The sequence below is a fragment of the Accipiter gentilis genome, chromosome 31 (assembly GCF_929443795.1).
Source record: "Accipiter gentilis chromosome 31, bAccGen1.1, whole genome shotgun sequence".
Taxonomy (NCBI): Eukaryota; Metazoa; Chordata; class Aves; order Accipitriformes; family Accipitridae; genus Astur; species Astur gentilis.
The window spans coordinates 21013772-21029692 of NC_064910.1; the positions used below are offsets into that span (position 1 = coordinate 21013772).

Genomic DNA, 15921 nt, shown 5'->3' on the forward strand with positions numbered 1-15921 from the left:
CTTTCAAACTCAACATTTCTTCATCTTTGCCCCGAGAACTTTCTTTCCACAGGCAGCAATATCCCCTATCCCTCACTCTGGTACTTCACTTATTAGTCTGTGTCTCAGTATGCCATTCAGCATCTGTGGCCTCCCAAGACCTACCTCGTCCCAAATCATTCTTTTCAGGGACTGCTTCTATACATCCACACAAAATGTTGCCCCATCATAAAAAAGTTCCTCTGTTTCTGCAGAAAAAAATAAAGGGAAGATAAAAGCTGATTTTGAATACAGCATTGTTGGCTGGGATCCCTATTAGTCAGGCATTCTCCCATCAACTCGAGCTTTACAGGAAAGTGAAACTCATAGCTTACTCAATGCTCTTTCAGCCCAGTACTTTAATTGGAAAGCATCATAAAATTCTGATATGTTTTGGTGAAGAAACTTGTGCAAGAAACTGGATGTGCTGCACTGACTCAGTTCAAGATGGGGCTTGTAGATGCTGGTCTTCTACCTTGCCATCTATGCCAAAGAGAGAAAAAGCTTTTAAAACCTGCTAAAGATCAGAAAGTGATAAAGGAAGCATTGATTAATCCTTCAGGTTCTCTCAAAATGCTTGAGGAAATAAGGCTAAGTTTATAAATGGTCCTTATATATGTGCGTAATTCTTACACAAGCTTTCTGACAGATAAGCAATTATCTGCATGCTATATAGCCATTATGCCTTTCTCACCTATACAGGTATCGGCTTTCAAATCTTTAGTAGTTCTCTCAGCCTTGAATCTTTCAGATATAAGCTTTAAACTTTAAAAATAGAGTATTATACATTGGAGGAAAATACATTGTGCCAGATCCAACACCCAAGAGAGGTAAGGCTGCCACAGCTCCATGCCCACAGGTTCAATCAGTAGCAAGGCAGAGGGTGTATTCCCGTCAGGCACATGCACACAAGAGCACACATATATACCACATATGTAAATATATATGTGACCAGCCACACTGATCACAGACAAACACACGCATCCCTCACACAAACACCGACAGCACCAACAGCCTCATCCTGCTTCCCTCTCCAGCTGAGCAGATTGGAGGTCCACTAGTGAGAAAAAAAGAAAAAAAATAAATATGCACATATGCATATGAACAATGTGGATCCTTCCAGCAGCTAGTCTTAGACACTCAGTCTTCCCAGTTGCTGGCACATACGAGTTCCTGAGGCCACAGACCCACTGCACTTGCTGGCGCAGACCATCTCAACCCCCTGTTCCCTAAACGTGCAGAGCTAGCTGGGACTCCCCTGGTTCCCAATAGCCAGCCCCACCAAGGCCACATCCTTAAGAGACACAGAGCCACTCACAGACTCAGTGTTGCCCAGGGCACCCTGATCCCCCAGTAGCTACCACCCTTTGGTCTTCCCCTTAGACACATGCATGCTCCCCTTCACACCTTGAGACCGCCCAGACCCTACGGTCTCTCCAGCAGCTGGCCAGGACTCCCCTGGTCTCCAGTAGCCAACTGCCCCACAGTCTCACTCTTAGAGACATCCCTGGCTCCCAGCCACTTCACCTACTGGCTTGGCAGTCCAGCTTGACCTTCACTAGTGCTCACACACTCACTCGCACACCCGCACTCGCTCCAGTTGCTGCACCACAGGCACACAGGCCCTCCAACACATGAGCTGACTGCTGGTTCTGCACATACACATACGTGCACACAGAACAGAGAACTCTCAACCCAGGTAAGAGCTAGAAAGAAATTTAATATGACGCTACTCTCTCCTTGCACAGCACTTCCCAGACATCTCTTTCACCTCCTGGTGAAAGGGATTGCCCTTCTGTTACTCTGCTTTAGTATCTCCATGGTGCTGCTCAGCTGCACCTAGGTCCTGCAGGCTGTCATAGGGCACTTTGTTGCCCCAGGCCATAAGCAGATCAGGTCCCATCACCATCCTGGATCTCCTTCCAATCCCTCCCCAGACATATTCCCCAAAGAGGTCCCTGTGCCTCCGGGGGGGGGGGAGCGTAAGCACAGCCAGGGGATGTCTGGGCAGGGTGTCCTGGCCCTGCCAAACCCCCTAACTCCAACCCTGATTTAAAAAAAAATGAATTGGCCTATAGAGATGAAGGAGGTAGGGCAAAAGGCACAAAATTGTTAATATAGGTAGGTGAGGCTGAAATTTCTACATTTTGTCACTCCCAAAGGCCCAGAATGTTCCTGTATGAACTGCAGCCCTGATGATACAGGATTTTGCAGTCAGAAATTCCGAGGACAACCTTTTGCAGCTGTTAATACCCCTTTGTAACTGGATTCCTCCCATTCCAACAAGTAGTTCGCAAAGAACCAAAACAGAATCTGATGGCGTGGCAAGATAACCAGACATTACTGCATGCTGAAACCTGCGGCTGCGGACGGCTTGCACAAGAGGCTCTGCCGTTCGAGAACCGCGGTGGCCGGACCTGAAGTTACCCACGGCTTTGCCCTCCCGCAGAGACTTGGGGAGCGGCTCGGCAGCCCTCCATCCTCCTGGGGACGGAGGAGCCTGCGTGAAACCGAACTCGCTGCCCTCGGCTAGCAGGGAGCGCGGCAGCGCCACGGAACCAAGAGCAGAGCAGAGCAAACCGGGCCACCTTCCGTACCGCGAGAGCCGGCGGCGCGGCAGCGGCCCGGATCCCGGCGGGCGGCTGAGGGGGAAGGCGGCACCGCCTCCGCGGCTCCCGTTAGCCAGGCGCGCCCCCCGCCCCCCCGCCGCCCAGCGCGCAGCCGCACTGGTTCAAAACGCTTCGCTGCTCACGTCGGAGAAGCCGCTTCCGTTTCCAACGCCGCATTCCGGCCACACCTGCCTGTGCCGGAGCCCCGGCTCGCTCCGCCGCCCTGCCCACCCGAGAAGGACCCCCGCGCTCCGCCGCCCCAGCGAGCCATGTCCGCCAAGGGTAAGGCTCCGGGCCGCCGCCGCCCCCCCGAGGGAGAGGGGGACGGGACGGGACGCGACGGGACGCGGAGAGCGGACGCTCCCTCATCGTTCGCGACAGCCCCGGCGCTCTCTGCCGAGCCGGCCGAGCCACGCCCACCGCGCCCGGCGCTATTCGCCGGTTCCGGCACGGCGAGGCGCCGCCATTGGCTTTCGCTTCTGCCCGTCGCCGCCGCGTCAGCGGTGGCTCGTGGCGCGGAGGGCGCGCGGGCGGTTAGAGGCGCTGCGCGGGCTGGGGGTGGCGGGGCGGGCCGCGCTAACGGCTTCTGCGCGCGGGGCGGGCCGCGGGTCCCCGCGGGCGGGAGGCGCCGCTCTGCGCCCTCCGGGCGCGCGGGGCCGGCGTACTCCGCCCCGGCGGGCTCCCGCGTGGTCCGCGGCCCTCGCGTTTCCCCCGGGGGACGCGCGTTGCCGAGGTGCCCCCGCAGAGTCGCTTCTTCCGCAGCTGAGCCGTGGGCAGAGGGGCCGGCGTGCGTGGTTGCGCTGCGGTGGCGCTGGGAGCGGGGCTCTGCCGGGGAAGTTCCTGCTCCGAAGTAGTACGCCCGTGCCACAGCTTGGTGGTGCGGCGGGCGGCGTAGGGCCGGACGGTGACAGCGCCAGTTGCGCGGTTTGCGGCGGGGACGCTTTCGCTTTCTTTAGCCCTCGAATGGTGGGCGAGCGTAGCGGCAAAACGTGGGGACGGCTTCGCTGTGGAACAGCGACGTCTCGGCCCTCGCAGGTCCCCGCGCGCTGCAGTTGCGCGGACACAAAGCCTGAGTCCCAGCGGAGATGGGCAGCGCTCCTGGAGTGAGATGCCTGCCCTAACGATCTTCCCGTTCGAAGACGTAATGCGTAGTGCAACTTCTGTATCTTGGAGGTATACGGGCTTCACCTACGTAGGATCAAAACAGGTCTATTTCTGTCAGTTACACGCCTCACCTTGCCCTTCCCAGGAGTAATGTTTATACAGTCTCACATCAGTTTGAGCTTACTCAGCTTATCATTGCCGTCACAGTCCCCTGCCCTCTCAAAAGGTTTCAGTTGTCTTTTGCTCAGATGCCTGATTTCCTTGTGTGACTTGAAGGTTCAGGGAGCTTTTCTGGATAAAAAATAGCTTCATTTTTGGTGTGTTTAGGCTTCGGCCAGTTCACCGTGCAATTATGTAAGTGTCGGCACGAAGTAAGGGGGTAGGATTGAGGTGCAGGAGGGTGAGAGCATAGCAGTCCTAATACACTCCGGATGAAGCAAACATGCAGGGTAATGCTTTGGGTGTCTGTGCCTTCTCCTTCGTCCTCAATTTTTTCGTCTCCTGATAGGCTTTGTCTATAACTTAGTAATCTTAACAAATATTAAGACTGTTCTAAATTCCTTGGCAATAGAAAAGATGTGCCATTAATAATATCCCTCAGTCCAAAGGTGGAGTGTGAGCTCAGATCTTATTGGACATCAGAGGCCTCTCTAAGATTTGTTTTACCTCGAGTTTTGATCTTCCTAGCATCTCAGTAATCCAAATATGAAACCTAAGGCCAAGGGAAATCTGGTTTCGTTATTCTGCTTCTTTGTATTTGCTGTATTTTGGTTTGTATTTGCTCAATACGTGATCCCGTTGTCTTAACCTGTTGCAAATTTCAGTCATGCAAATTCTGACTACAGCATTCTAAATTAACTATTGTTTCAGTGTTCAGAGACTGTTAGTAAGTGTTATAAATTGACAGAGCCAATTCTATATAAAATTCATATATTTATTGAGAATAGCAAGCAAGCAGTGCCGGGCAGCCAGGGAGTCCGCGCTCCACCAACGGCTTGCAACTTTATGTTATAGTTACATTTCTTATATACAGTTCATGCACCCCTTTCTTGTAAGTCTCCGCCTTGTCCTGCTGCTTCTTTCTTCACTTGTGCAGGTTTGTTACTAGGCAGATTTGGTCAATCTTCTCAAGGTTGAGTGTCTTTTGATGTAGAATGTCTTTTGATGTGGAGAAGTACAGTCTTGGCAGAGTTAACCCCCTTATCTGGTAAATTATAGCCGTTGTCTTTTCCCTCCTTATCTAGTAAGTTATAGCCATTGCCCTTTTCCCGTGATCTTTACGCACCATTTAAGCAAGCCTTGTTATTTACACAAGGCATCTGCTAAATCTTAATATGTCTCTTCCCCCTTCCCGATTTGGTATGTAAGCCTTATTGTCTTCTTTTAATTCAACACAAATTACACAATGTCAGGGAACAATTTGGTTCCCTGTCGATTACAGTAAGCATTTTATCCGTGGTATTCTGGTGTCTCTGATCTGTGACAGCCTGTCTAGATTACGGACAAAATTATCAGAAATATGCTAAATCCAAGGATGCTACTTGAGGTAGACGGTACCCAGTTTTTCCTGAGTGCAGCACTTAAGTATCTATGAAGTCTAGTTCCTCTTACAGTAGCTTCCATGTCTGTTGCACTTTGGAGTATTGAGATCATGTTTGCAGAAATGCAGAGATGTGTCTAACTGAACTCTTAGAAAATGAAGAAAAAAATACTGGATTTCTGTGAAAAGTTTGCTTTAGTTTTAGTGATTTTGCTAGCAGACCCCAGGAGCTCTGTAACAGATGTTGGGATAGGATTTAGTACTACTCAGTGCCTTCAGCTATCTCATTTGCCTCCCCTTACCATTCTATACCTCATGGTTACCTGTGTTTCTATTTCCGCAATAAGTGAGAGCATTCATCAGGTAACCGTCTGACTCAGTACGAGTCATTCGTTATCCCACTGGTTTATGTGGTGTATTTAATTAGTAATGTACTTGGGGGAAGAGAAGTTGTCTGTCAGCTTATCTTCAGACTTCAGCTGGTGCATCAGATGTGGCTGTATTTCTGTGGTCGTAGCTTTGATTATCATAGTATGCAGAAATGTGCTTAAAACTCTTGGTTACATCTGCGATGAGATTGAGTTAATAGGCTTACTTGAAGCTGGGATGCGATGATACTATCCCTGAAAGGCGTTATGATGCTGGTGTCCCTGTGCTCTACCTTCTGTTAGTTCCTTTTTTTGTGTGTATTATAGAGTTAAGTGTCAGGCCAGAAATAGAGCAGGATTTAGTTGTGGTCCAAGTTAATCCTGGCTGGCTCTCCTTTTGTGACTTAGTTTAAAGTCAGCTAACTTCCTTGATATATCTTTTAGTTGTTTGGCTAGGGTTGCTTTGCTTGATTTGCATTGGTACGTAATCTGTAGTTGCTACAGAGTTTTGGGGACTTTTATGTTTGTCTTAGCTCTGGCTTTGAAAGGGTTCATGTTTGTTTTTGGGTTTTTTGTGGTTTTTTTTGTTTGTTTGTTTGCTTTTTTTTTTAGTATTTCTTGATGTTTAATATCAACATCTTTCCATCTTTAAGTTATTTTGGTGGTCTGTCTGTGTTTCCCCAGCCTGAGTTTTCTTTACGTTGCAGTTTGGTTCTATTTGTCTTTCATTCTTATGTTTCACATTTTTTTCTGTTTTCAGCTGTTTTCACCAAAGCCTACACTACTATATTATTTTGGGATAGGTGACTGAGCAGTAGTAAAAAGATAAGCAGTCGTTTGGTTGCTGGATTATGTTGATCAAATGACAGATTTTCCAAAGAAGAGAGAAAAATTTCAAGTCATAATTACCTTTACATGTATTTCTCTATTGGTTATTGGAAATAAATTCTTTATGACGCTTGGTTTTACTTTGCTGTGTAAAAAGCTGTAACTTAATATAACAGTGTAACTTATGATACAGGGTTAGACACACGGATGGTTTTTGCATGTAAATCATTATGAAAGCTGGGCTCACGATTAAGTGCCTTTAACTTTCTACAAATACCTGCTACCAGATGATTTTGTGCAGAAGCAAAGAAGAGCTCCTGGTGAAAGAATTCTAAATGATGAACATAAACAGCTCTTAAATTAAAAAGAGCACCTCCAGTCTTGGCTTTCTAATTTGGTTACTTCACAGCACTGCTCTGTCTACAACTATCTTTCTGTACAATGCATTTTTTTAATGAACCTCTACCTTATATTATAGCATATCCTACTGCCTTACTGAAAGTAGTGTCATAGTCTATACTGTATAACCCAGAGCATGCATTAAGTCTGAGAAGGAAATAAGTTTGGTGATGTTTTCTAATTTTAGACGATTGTCATTTCAGTTTTCAAACAAAGTCAGAGTTCTCTTAAACTGATAACTTCTTCCAATGATTGGATAAACCACCCTGTTTAATCCTATTATAATGTGTAATTCACTTCACAGTAAAAGCTTTATTTGAAACATATAAGCTTAAAATAGTTTCTTAATCGCACTTTTTAAGTTTAGAATTTCCTTTCTAGACTTACCGGAAATGTCTAAATATCTATGTCAGGATATTTTGTGTCAGTAGAGTTAATTAATACAATGAAATTAACTTGGCACAAGAAATGCAGTTGCATCTTCATTCAAGTCACAAGTAAAAAAAATCTTGATGTCTTCTTTTTTTTTTTCAGGAGTACGAATTAATCACGGAATTTGGCAGTCTGTGGTTTCTACTTGAGAGAGACAGATCTGGATTTAATATTATTTGGTGCTATATAGATGGTATTATTCCATATTGCTAGCACTTTTAAGAAGCATCAGAAATATTTAGAATTGCTAACAGGACTAAGTTGCAGTTTCTTTAAGACTATGAGTAAAAAGCTGGAATTCTTCTGTCACAAGTTTTTGAAGGTGTGAAGATTGTAGTTGAATGGATGAAGTTGTCCTCACATGTAAGAATGACTACAGTAGTAACATTAAGAGTTGTTTTCCCTTGCATGAATAAGATATGTATAGGCCTATAAGATAAGAACTGCTTCTCTCCCTCTCCTCCCCCCCCCCCCCTTTTTTTTAAACTAGCTAATATTAGCTGACAAGTCTTCTAAACAAAATATTTTTGAGCACAGACATTCTCTTGGTGATGAATGTAGTCAATCTACAGCAAAGACATTTAAATTTGTCTGCTGACTTTAGAGGCAAGACAACTAGAATACATTAAGAAAAGTGGTGCTTGGTATAAAGCAGGTGGGTCTGCATTTCTTGGAGCAGCTTTCCTTATCGTTGCAGTGACCAGTCATGTTGATAAACCTTCACAGAAATGGGTCCTTCATAGAAATGGGTCGTGTGTTCTAATCTCAAAATTTCTTGACTGTCCATTAAGTGTGCCATTTTGAAGAGGGAATAATTTCCTTTCCCTGTATGAGAGCAGCCATGTTCAGCAATGGGTGCTGGAAGTTAAAAGCCCTGGGGATGAGGAGGATCCTGACCACCATCTTATAGGTTAAAAGTTTTGAGAGACCGGTGCTTGTTGCTGCATTGCTTCTACATCATTGTAGAAATGTAATTAATCAGATATTTTTTGGAAGTGAGGTGTTTTCCCTTTCTGTATTTTCCTGTTTGGTCTGTGTTTATCCTCCAGCTGTCAGTTGCTTTAGCTATAGATTTTGGCCCTTCCCTTGTGAAGGCAAATCTGTTCTGATCATTCTCCTGCAAGGGCACCATAAAGAACATGTCCTTCATATCAATAGTAGCTAAAATTGGATGGGCCTGTTCTTGTATGGTGGAGGTTAGCTCAGCTATATTTGGCAGTGCTGTTGTCCCACAAGTGGGGTCATTTACCCAGTGTGCGAAATGCCAATATACACACAGAGCAGAGGTATTTTATTCCAATTCATGTTTGCGCAAAGATGGGGGCTAGATGGTACTCCACAAAGCTAGCACACCTCGTACCTAAACGGACAAGCAGTTTATACGGTTCAGTTATACATATTCAATTTCCAAAGTTCTTCCCCAAAGCTATTACTGGTAGTCGCTTACCTAGCACAGTTTCTATTGGGTTAAAGTTTTCCCGATTTGAATTAAAGGTACAGTGTTCTTTTATTCTACAGCGCATGCTCAAGGAGAGTTGGGGGGGTAAGTCTGGTCTGGAATTGAGTTGGTGGTCATGATCTCCCCCCTGCCGCCTTTACCTTTCCTCCAGTTATCGAAGATTTTTGCTGACGTCATGCCTATTGGCAATTATTAAACTTTTCGGTGCCTCCTGGGGTAGGATGTTCTCTTAGCAGTATTTTAGTTCTTCTTCAGGGGCACAGCCGTTAGCAAGGCATGCCTTGTGTATACAAAGGGTATCTTATTTCACAAGACCTTTGTGGTACATCCCTTCTTAAGTACATCAGTGCCGCTGTTAAAGGGCTGGTTTTAGCATTCAGGCGCCTGTAATCTATGGTTAGTCGCCACTTTCCGCTTGGCTTCCATACGGGCCACACAAGGGGATTGTATGGGGAGTGGGTCTGGGTGATCACCCCTTGTTCTTGTAACTCTTTTATCACTGGGGTGATACCCTCCTTTGCTCCCAGGGGTAGAGGATGTTTCACGTCTACAATTTTAGAGGGGGGGGAAGCTGCGGCACAGTTTGCAGAAGCCTAATCAGAACAACCGGGGAGCCAAATTTCCACTCTCTCCCTTTAGAATCTATCCAGGCTTTGCCCTTTAATAGGTCTAATCCCAGGATATTGGTGGGAAGGACGCTTATTATCACAGTGGTTACAGTGGGAGTGGTGTCCCCGGGCAACCAGCTTTGCACTCGGGGCCGTAGGTTGAGGTCTGGAATTTCCGAAAACATCAATAACTCAAATACGCTTTTTGTCGGGTGGTCTTCCGCTTCGGTTTGCCGTTTCACTGTTTAATGCTGACATCCGAGCCCCTGTGCCTACGAGAAAGGTAACCGGGGTTTTAAAGGGACCCACTAAGAGGTCCCCTGGTGGTTTTCTGTGAGCCTTCTAATGCCAACCCACCGGCCGTCCCCCGGCTTACTTAGTGGACCGCGGAAGGGGTTTCCCGATTCCGGAGAATTACGGGCTTCCTCCAGCGGTGCTGTAGGGGCGGCGACTCTTTGAGGCATCGGAATTGAGGGACCGCCTCCTTTTTTCAGGAGAGTTTTGCGTATGGGTTTCCACATTTTTACTAACAATTGTAAATTTGGAAGGGGTAAGCCGTCAGTAAGTTCTCGAGGGACTCCTCTACTTAACCCCTTCCTTCCATAGCTGATTTCTCGAGCCCCCACTCACCTCACTTTTACTGGGTAGATAGGACATCCTACCCTCTACTTCAGGTCCACAGACCCCTGCAGAGGCTTTCATGTCCTTACCAATTAAGCCTACCCAGCGGCCATAATTTATTAGCTCCTGAGCAATTTGTCCCCATGTAAGAGTGGCCCCTCTGCCAGGTCTGGCCACCAAAATTGGTCTTAGTCAGTCCTGAATTTGTACCGCATACACCTTTAGGGAGTCGGGAAGCCCTTTAATCAGGGGAGTCATTCTATCAGGGTTAGCAATTAATAACATGGGAGAGGGTTGACACACAACAAGATGTGTATCGTGTAAGTTGGAGACAAGCTGCCTTTTTTATGCTTGCCATAAGCCAACTCAGCCTGGAGGTAGGAATAGCAACCAGGTCTCCTCTTTTGATGGGGTCCAATCCCCCGTAATATGCTGCCCACTGAGTCAAGGACCAGGGCTCCCGTGGGTCATCCACAGTCAGGAATACCCCTGGACCCCAATATCCCTGAGCTTCTTCCTCCAATAATTTTATTCTCTCAGTCAAAGAAACTCCAAACATACTCAGTTTTGCTTTCTCTAGCTTGCCTGCTATATTTTTCTTGCAATTTTGCTAACTTGGTCGCATTGTAGGGTATATGTTTGACAATAATGTTTGGCTGATCATTTTCCCCATTCCCCCCCCCCCCCCCCCCTCCGTTTTAATGAGAGGTCGCATTTTTGGATTAGACGTGGATTTAGCCTTAGCCCCTTCCATTTCTTTCCAGGGGTAATTGGGATCACTTTCTTGGCTGACAATATTAGCTGCTTTTGCAAAGCTAGAGAAACTGGATTTGCTATTTAAATCATTTTCATACTCTGCTAGTTGCGCCTTTAACTCTCTTTCCCCAATACAAGCTTCCTGCAGGCTGTCTTGAAGGTTTTCCAGAACCGTCTTTCCTTCTTTTACTGTTTCCTCAGCCTGTTGCCGTTTAGCTCATTCTACCTCTAATTCTACCTGCACTTTAACTAATTCTTGTGATACCAGAAAGCTAGTCGAAGAAACTCTCTAAGACTTGTTTTGGAGTTTTAGAAAGCAGGCATTCTTTATTGCAGTGCTGGATGCAGGGGGGATAATTCCACCTAGTGTGCATGCCACAGCTTCAGCACAAACAGGTTATATGGAGTAACAATTACATATTAATCGCATTAGTATACATATACATAAAAATTATAGTAACTGATTATCATAGTACTGCCTACATCCGATCATGTGCAATGTAGTATTCATTTGAGTTGAAGGGCAGCTTTTATGACCACCGATCCATTTGAGATTGTTGGCTGTCCTTGAAGTCTTTGTTCTTGTCCTTGTTCTTTGACCTTGAAGCTTAACGCAGTTTCAATCACGTGGTCAGTTTCAACGTTGTTCTCATCTAGTATACAGGAACATCTAGTCATAAAGGCAAAGAACTGCAAAACTTAGGAGTAGCTACCTCTACTAGTTAATTGCTTGGCTATACTTTTGTCTACTGCTTCAATCATAGTATTAGTATAAGATTTCTAATAATTATTTACCAAATCTTACTTTTACAGTCACCTAGCAGCAAACCAGTTTCCACGGCTGGTACAAAAGAAGACGATCAAAATATTTAGACATACCATACAGAATGTATGGAAATACTCTATTGCTTGCAGGGATTCATTCACCTCATGTTCTGTTTGCTTAATGGTATGTTTGTCCCTCTGGGTGGCTGTTAGTGCCACCCCCAGAACACCACAGACAATTAATTGCCTTGCCTTTACCAGCCTTAAGATGTTTTTCTTTTGCCAAACTTCTTCAGAGATTGCCAGTTTTTCTCTGCCCAACTGGTAACCTGGTGGAGTGGGACATGCTTTATATCCTTTTAACAAATCCAACAGCAGGGAGCAGTCAAGATCAGGTTTATCTCGGGCTGCCATGATCTTTTATCAGAGAATGCGGCTTCAGCTGAATGTCAGTTCTCCTTTCCTCAGCACTCCAACTGATATTTCCCCCACCTCCACCCCCCTTTATTTTTTTCTTATTACAAACCCTCCTTGCTGTTTCAGACTATCCTGTCCGTGACACCAATTTAGATGTCCCATCGGGCTCGGGGGAGGTGATCTTTTAGTAGTCTGTTGCAGCACACAAGAGTCACAACAATGACTCAGGAGGGATAGGGAAAATTTCAACACCCCGTTTCGCTCAGCAAATCCCAGGGCAGGAGTCATGACAATGGCTCCTAAATGCTCAAAATATGTTTTATTTAACATTGACTTATACACAAGTGTGGCTAGATTTGGCATAGCAGATATTTTGAATAAAAAACTTGATGCCTAACAGCTGTAACAAAGTATTCCTAACAACAAGGTAGGAGGAAGGGGAGAGATAAGAGAAGATAGAGGAAAAAAAGAGAGGTAAGTATCGCCACCCTTGGATCCAGTGAGGAAGGAGTCTCGGTAGTAACTGTGGATTTCTCAGGCAGCAGGCGCATGCCTGGGGGCTTGGTGTGTGCCCCTGCCCTCTGTCTCTCCCCACCTGCTTTATACCCTCCTTGGAGAACCCTTCGTGCAAGTCCTTCACGCAAGCCTTGTGGGGTTTTCTTGAAAGTTCTTGAGGAGGGAGTTAGGGGGGTGTAGGGGCTGTTGCTGATGTGCCCTTATCCCATTTAACTGGTTTACCCAACTGCTGTGTTAAGGGCCCGACTCCGAACCTGTGACAAAATGTCCAAAACAACTGCTAGAAAACTTCCCAGAAAGACGCTTGTCAGAAAGCTTCTTCGAGGCACAACCCCTAGAAAGCCTCCCACAAACAGCTCACTACCCCACCGCTGCAGGGCATGTCCTGTTTCAGCTGCTTGCAGCTACCTGCTTGGTTGTTTTAAGACAAAATGGTTGCCAGCTTCCCACAGTCTCTTGGTCCCTCACAGCAGCTAATTAAAACTGATCAAGAACCATTCTCGAGCCTAAGTGACATATCCCACCCAGCTCATGTCCACTCAGCTAAACTCCTTTTTGCAGAGCAACTATGCCCCAACTAGCTTTTTGGTTTCATTTACTGCTGTAAACATAGCTATGGACTGCCTGGCAATTGATGGGTGTTTCTGAGCACACCCTCAATTTGGTGAAGTCTTTCCTAATCTGATGACAGCCAAATCCAAACGCTGCTGTGTTGTTTCATCTGGATTAGATGGGAGTAGGGGGAAATAATTAGATTAGACTGGATTAGATGGCCAGAGGGAAAACTTTGGCCTGTGGAATTCAGCTTCTTTCCCACCTTTTGGTCTCTTAAGAAATTGGAACAGAGAGAAGAGAGCATGATTTGGAGTGAATTGTGTCTTTAAGAGTAAAGAACCAGACTGCTGTTACACAGCCCTGATTCCTTCCTGGAACTCAGTCCATCCTGTTCACTGAACAGGGTATCCTGTGGAAAATACAGCATGTGTTCATATAACTAGTGTTATGCAAGTGTGCTGGCTGAATTTAAATTTTATTTACTACCTTAGTGGTTCATGGTATGATTCCTTCTATTAATTTGTTTCATCAAGAATAAATTCTGCTCCCTCCCCCACCCTCCCCAGAACACCAGATCTAGCTAAAATACAGTTATTCTGAAACCAGGACATTTTTTATTGATGTAGTATGTAGGAAAAAATCTGGTACTGGAGATTCACCATTTAGTGTTTCTGCACAGCATCTCATCAGGAGCCCATGTTTGGTTTGATCTGAATACCAAATATGCAGTTAGGATTGTAGACTGGTTTGTTTCAAGTGTATTAAGCATTTCTTATTTATGAAAGTAAAATTTCTAAACCAATTTAATGTCATATGCTCGATTGTAAATAATGGAGTTCTGAGAAGTGCTCGGTACTGGCTTATAACTGTTCCTGTTGAAGCTAGACATTGTTGGAAGAGTTGGGTACTGAATAGTTTCAGGAATCCTGCCAACTAAGCATTAGTAATCTGCTTCCCTTCTAGCGTGTGTTAAAACTTCAGTGCCTGTGTTTAAAAGTGACTTCTCATTTAGATGTTGACTTGAAACTGGCTTTAAATTAGCTATGGTACAATTCAGATAATGCTAGACATGATACAAGCACTACGGTTGTCATCTAATACTCAGAATGGTGTCTAGTCTTACTTGTTTCTCTTTCTGCATATGCTAATAGATTATGCATCTGTGAATATTGAGGACGATGTTGAAGCAGTGATTATTGACCATGGAGAAAATGGACTGTCCACACAAAGCTGCGTGTCAATGGAACAGAACTCTGAACTAAACAGTGTTGTTCACCATGTGGCTCAACTTGCCTATGGTAATTACTGTTCATTTTTATTGTGATCTAATAGTTAATGCTGTATGTTCAGCGCTGCTGTCTGGAATGCTTTCTGTATTACCCGTATCTTTAAAACATATTTTATAAGAAAGCTACTTTATAGAAATTGCTTGGCAATGCATTTAAAAAGAGCTTTTCAGTTACTACTTTAGAGGTCTTTATTATAGTGAACCCACTGAAATATTATGTTCTAAAACCCCCAATTTTTTACTTATAAAGTAGTATACCTAGGAATGAATTAGCAAGCAATTTGGAAAATAAATGTCATGGAAGAACCTAACCCAAAAATTGAGGTTTTTAGATAAACTGTCTGGTGTAATTTAGTGGAGCACTGGGGATACTGGTGTGCAACAATAGTAAGATGGTTGTTTAAGGTCAGAAATTATTAGCTCTAAATAGCCTTTGGTGATTGTCTTTAATTCATTGTATTATTTTAACATGCACGATCAAAGTCTCTCAGAAGTCTTACCCTATTCTCCATTGGCCCAGACAAAAATTAATCATAGCTGTTATGAGCATTTAGTAAACCCAGTAGCAGTATTGCCAAGTTAGCAAGGAAATGACTGTAACTAAGTGATGGTACTTATTAGTTTGTTGTTTGGGTTTTTTTGGTTTTGTTTTGGTTTGGTTTTTTTTGCCATTTGACTTTATAGAGAATCTCATCAGTATTTCTCTTCAGCAGAGTTAAGTTACATCTCTGCTTCTTAGTGTTGTTAGGTGCTTCTGAGAACCTTTAATCCTTCTGGTCTTCTACTTGACAGTAGATTATACTGTAATTTTTTGTACATTTATGTCTAAAAACATATTTTGGGGAGGAGGATGGTTTGGATGGTTTATTTTGGTTTTTTTTGCTGTTTTATTAAAAAAAAAAAAAAAATTCCTGCCCAAGAAACTGTCATATAGACAGTTGCTGACCTTGATTTCAGGACATGAGTAATTCTTTCATTATCAACAAAGGAATCGTGATGACTGGGTATGATTGTTTTTTAAAAGGTAAAAGATGGTTGTGTCATCTCTGGGATTAGAGCTTCTGTTGTTGTAGATTGTTAGCACTAGGTATTGTCTCGTTAAAATTGAGTATAGCGAGATGTATGACCAAAACATGGTGTAAGTTTATCTTGAATATAACTGTTGAACTTAACTCTTTGAACTGAAATTTTCTCTGTTTTTATTCGACCACCATCTTAGGCTACTATCTTGTAGAGCAATGCCTTTTCTTCAGATCTGGTTCTGTCTGTCCAAACTAGTTTCATTTATTTTTGTTTCATATCTTCTTGCCTACAGATACTTAGCTGGCAGAGCAAGCTCAGCATCACTAAGATACATATCTAGGTCTTTATTTCTCCCCGCTTGCTGCAGAACACTTTTATTATGCTTTTTACTTATCCATTTATGCCCAATACTTGGTGTCACTTTTGCTGGCACTGTTTTTTAGGTCATCATATTTATGCCTAAATCTAAATTTGGGAAGCTAATCAGAAAGATGTCTAGCTTAACATAAGCATAGTATGTTTAAAATGTAATTAAATCAGGGACCTAATGCTTCTCCAGGTGAAGTGGCATTCTGGTTTGGCTGCAGAAGGTATCTGCAGTTTGAGTGACTACAT

General features: G+C 44.4%; 1 protein-coding gene across 6 annotated transcripts in view; it reads left to right on the top strand.

Annotated features, from left to right (window-relative positions):
* Positions 1 to 1207: 1207 nt before the first annotated feature.
* Positions 1208 to 15921, top strand: part of BEND2 (BEN domain containing 2) — a 34500-nt gene continuing 19786 nt past the window's right edge. For 2 of the 6 annotated variants that reach the window (XM_049834144.1, XM_049834146.1), the window contains exons 1-2: positions 3317 to 3800; positions 14147 to 14293. In XM_049834144.1, the coding sequence (XP_049690101.1) occupies positions 14236 to 14293 (58 nt within the window). In that variant the 5' untranslated portion in view covers positions 3317 to 3800; positions 14147 to 14235. The other 4 variants (XM_049834141.1, XM_049834143.1, XM_049834142.1 and 1 more) reach the window with 4 other exon arrangements.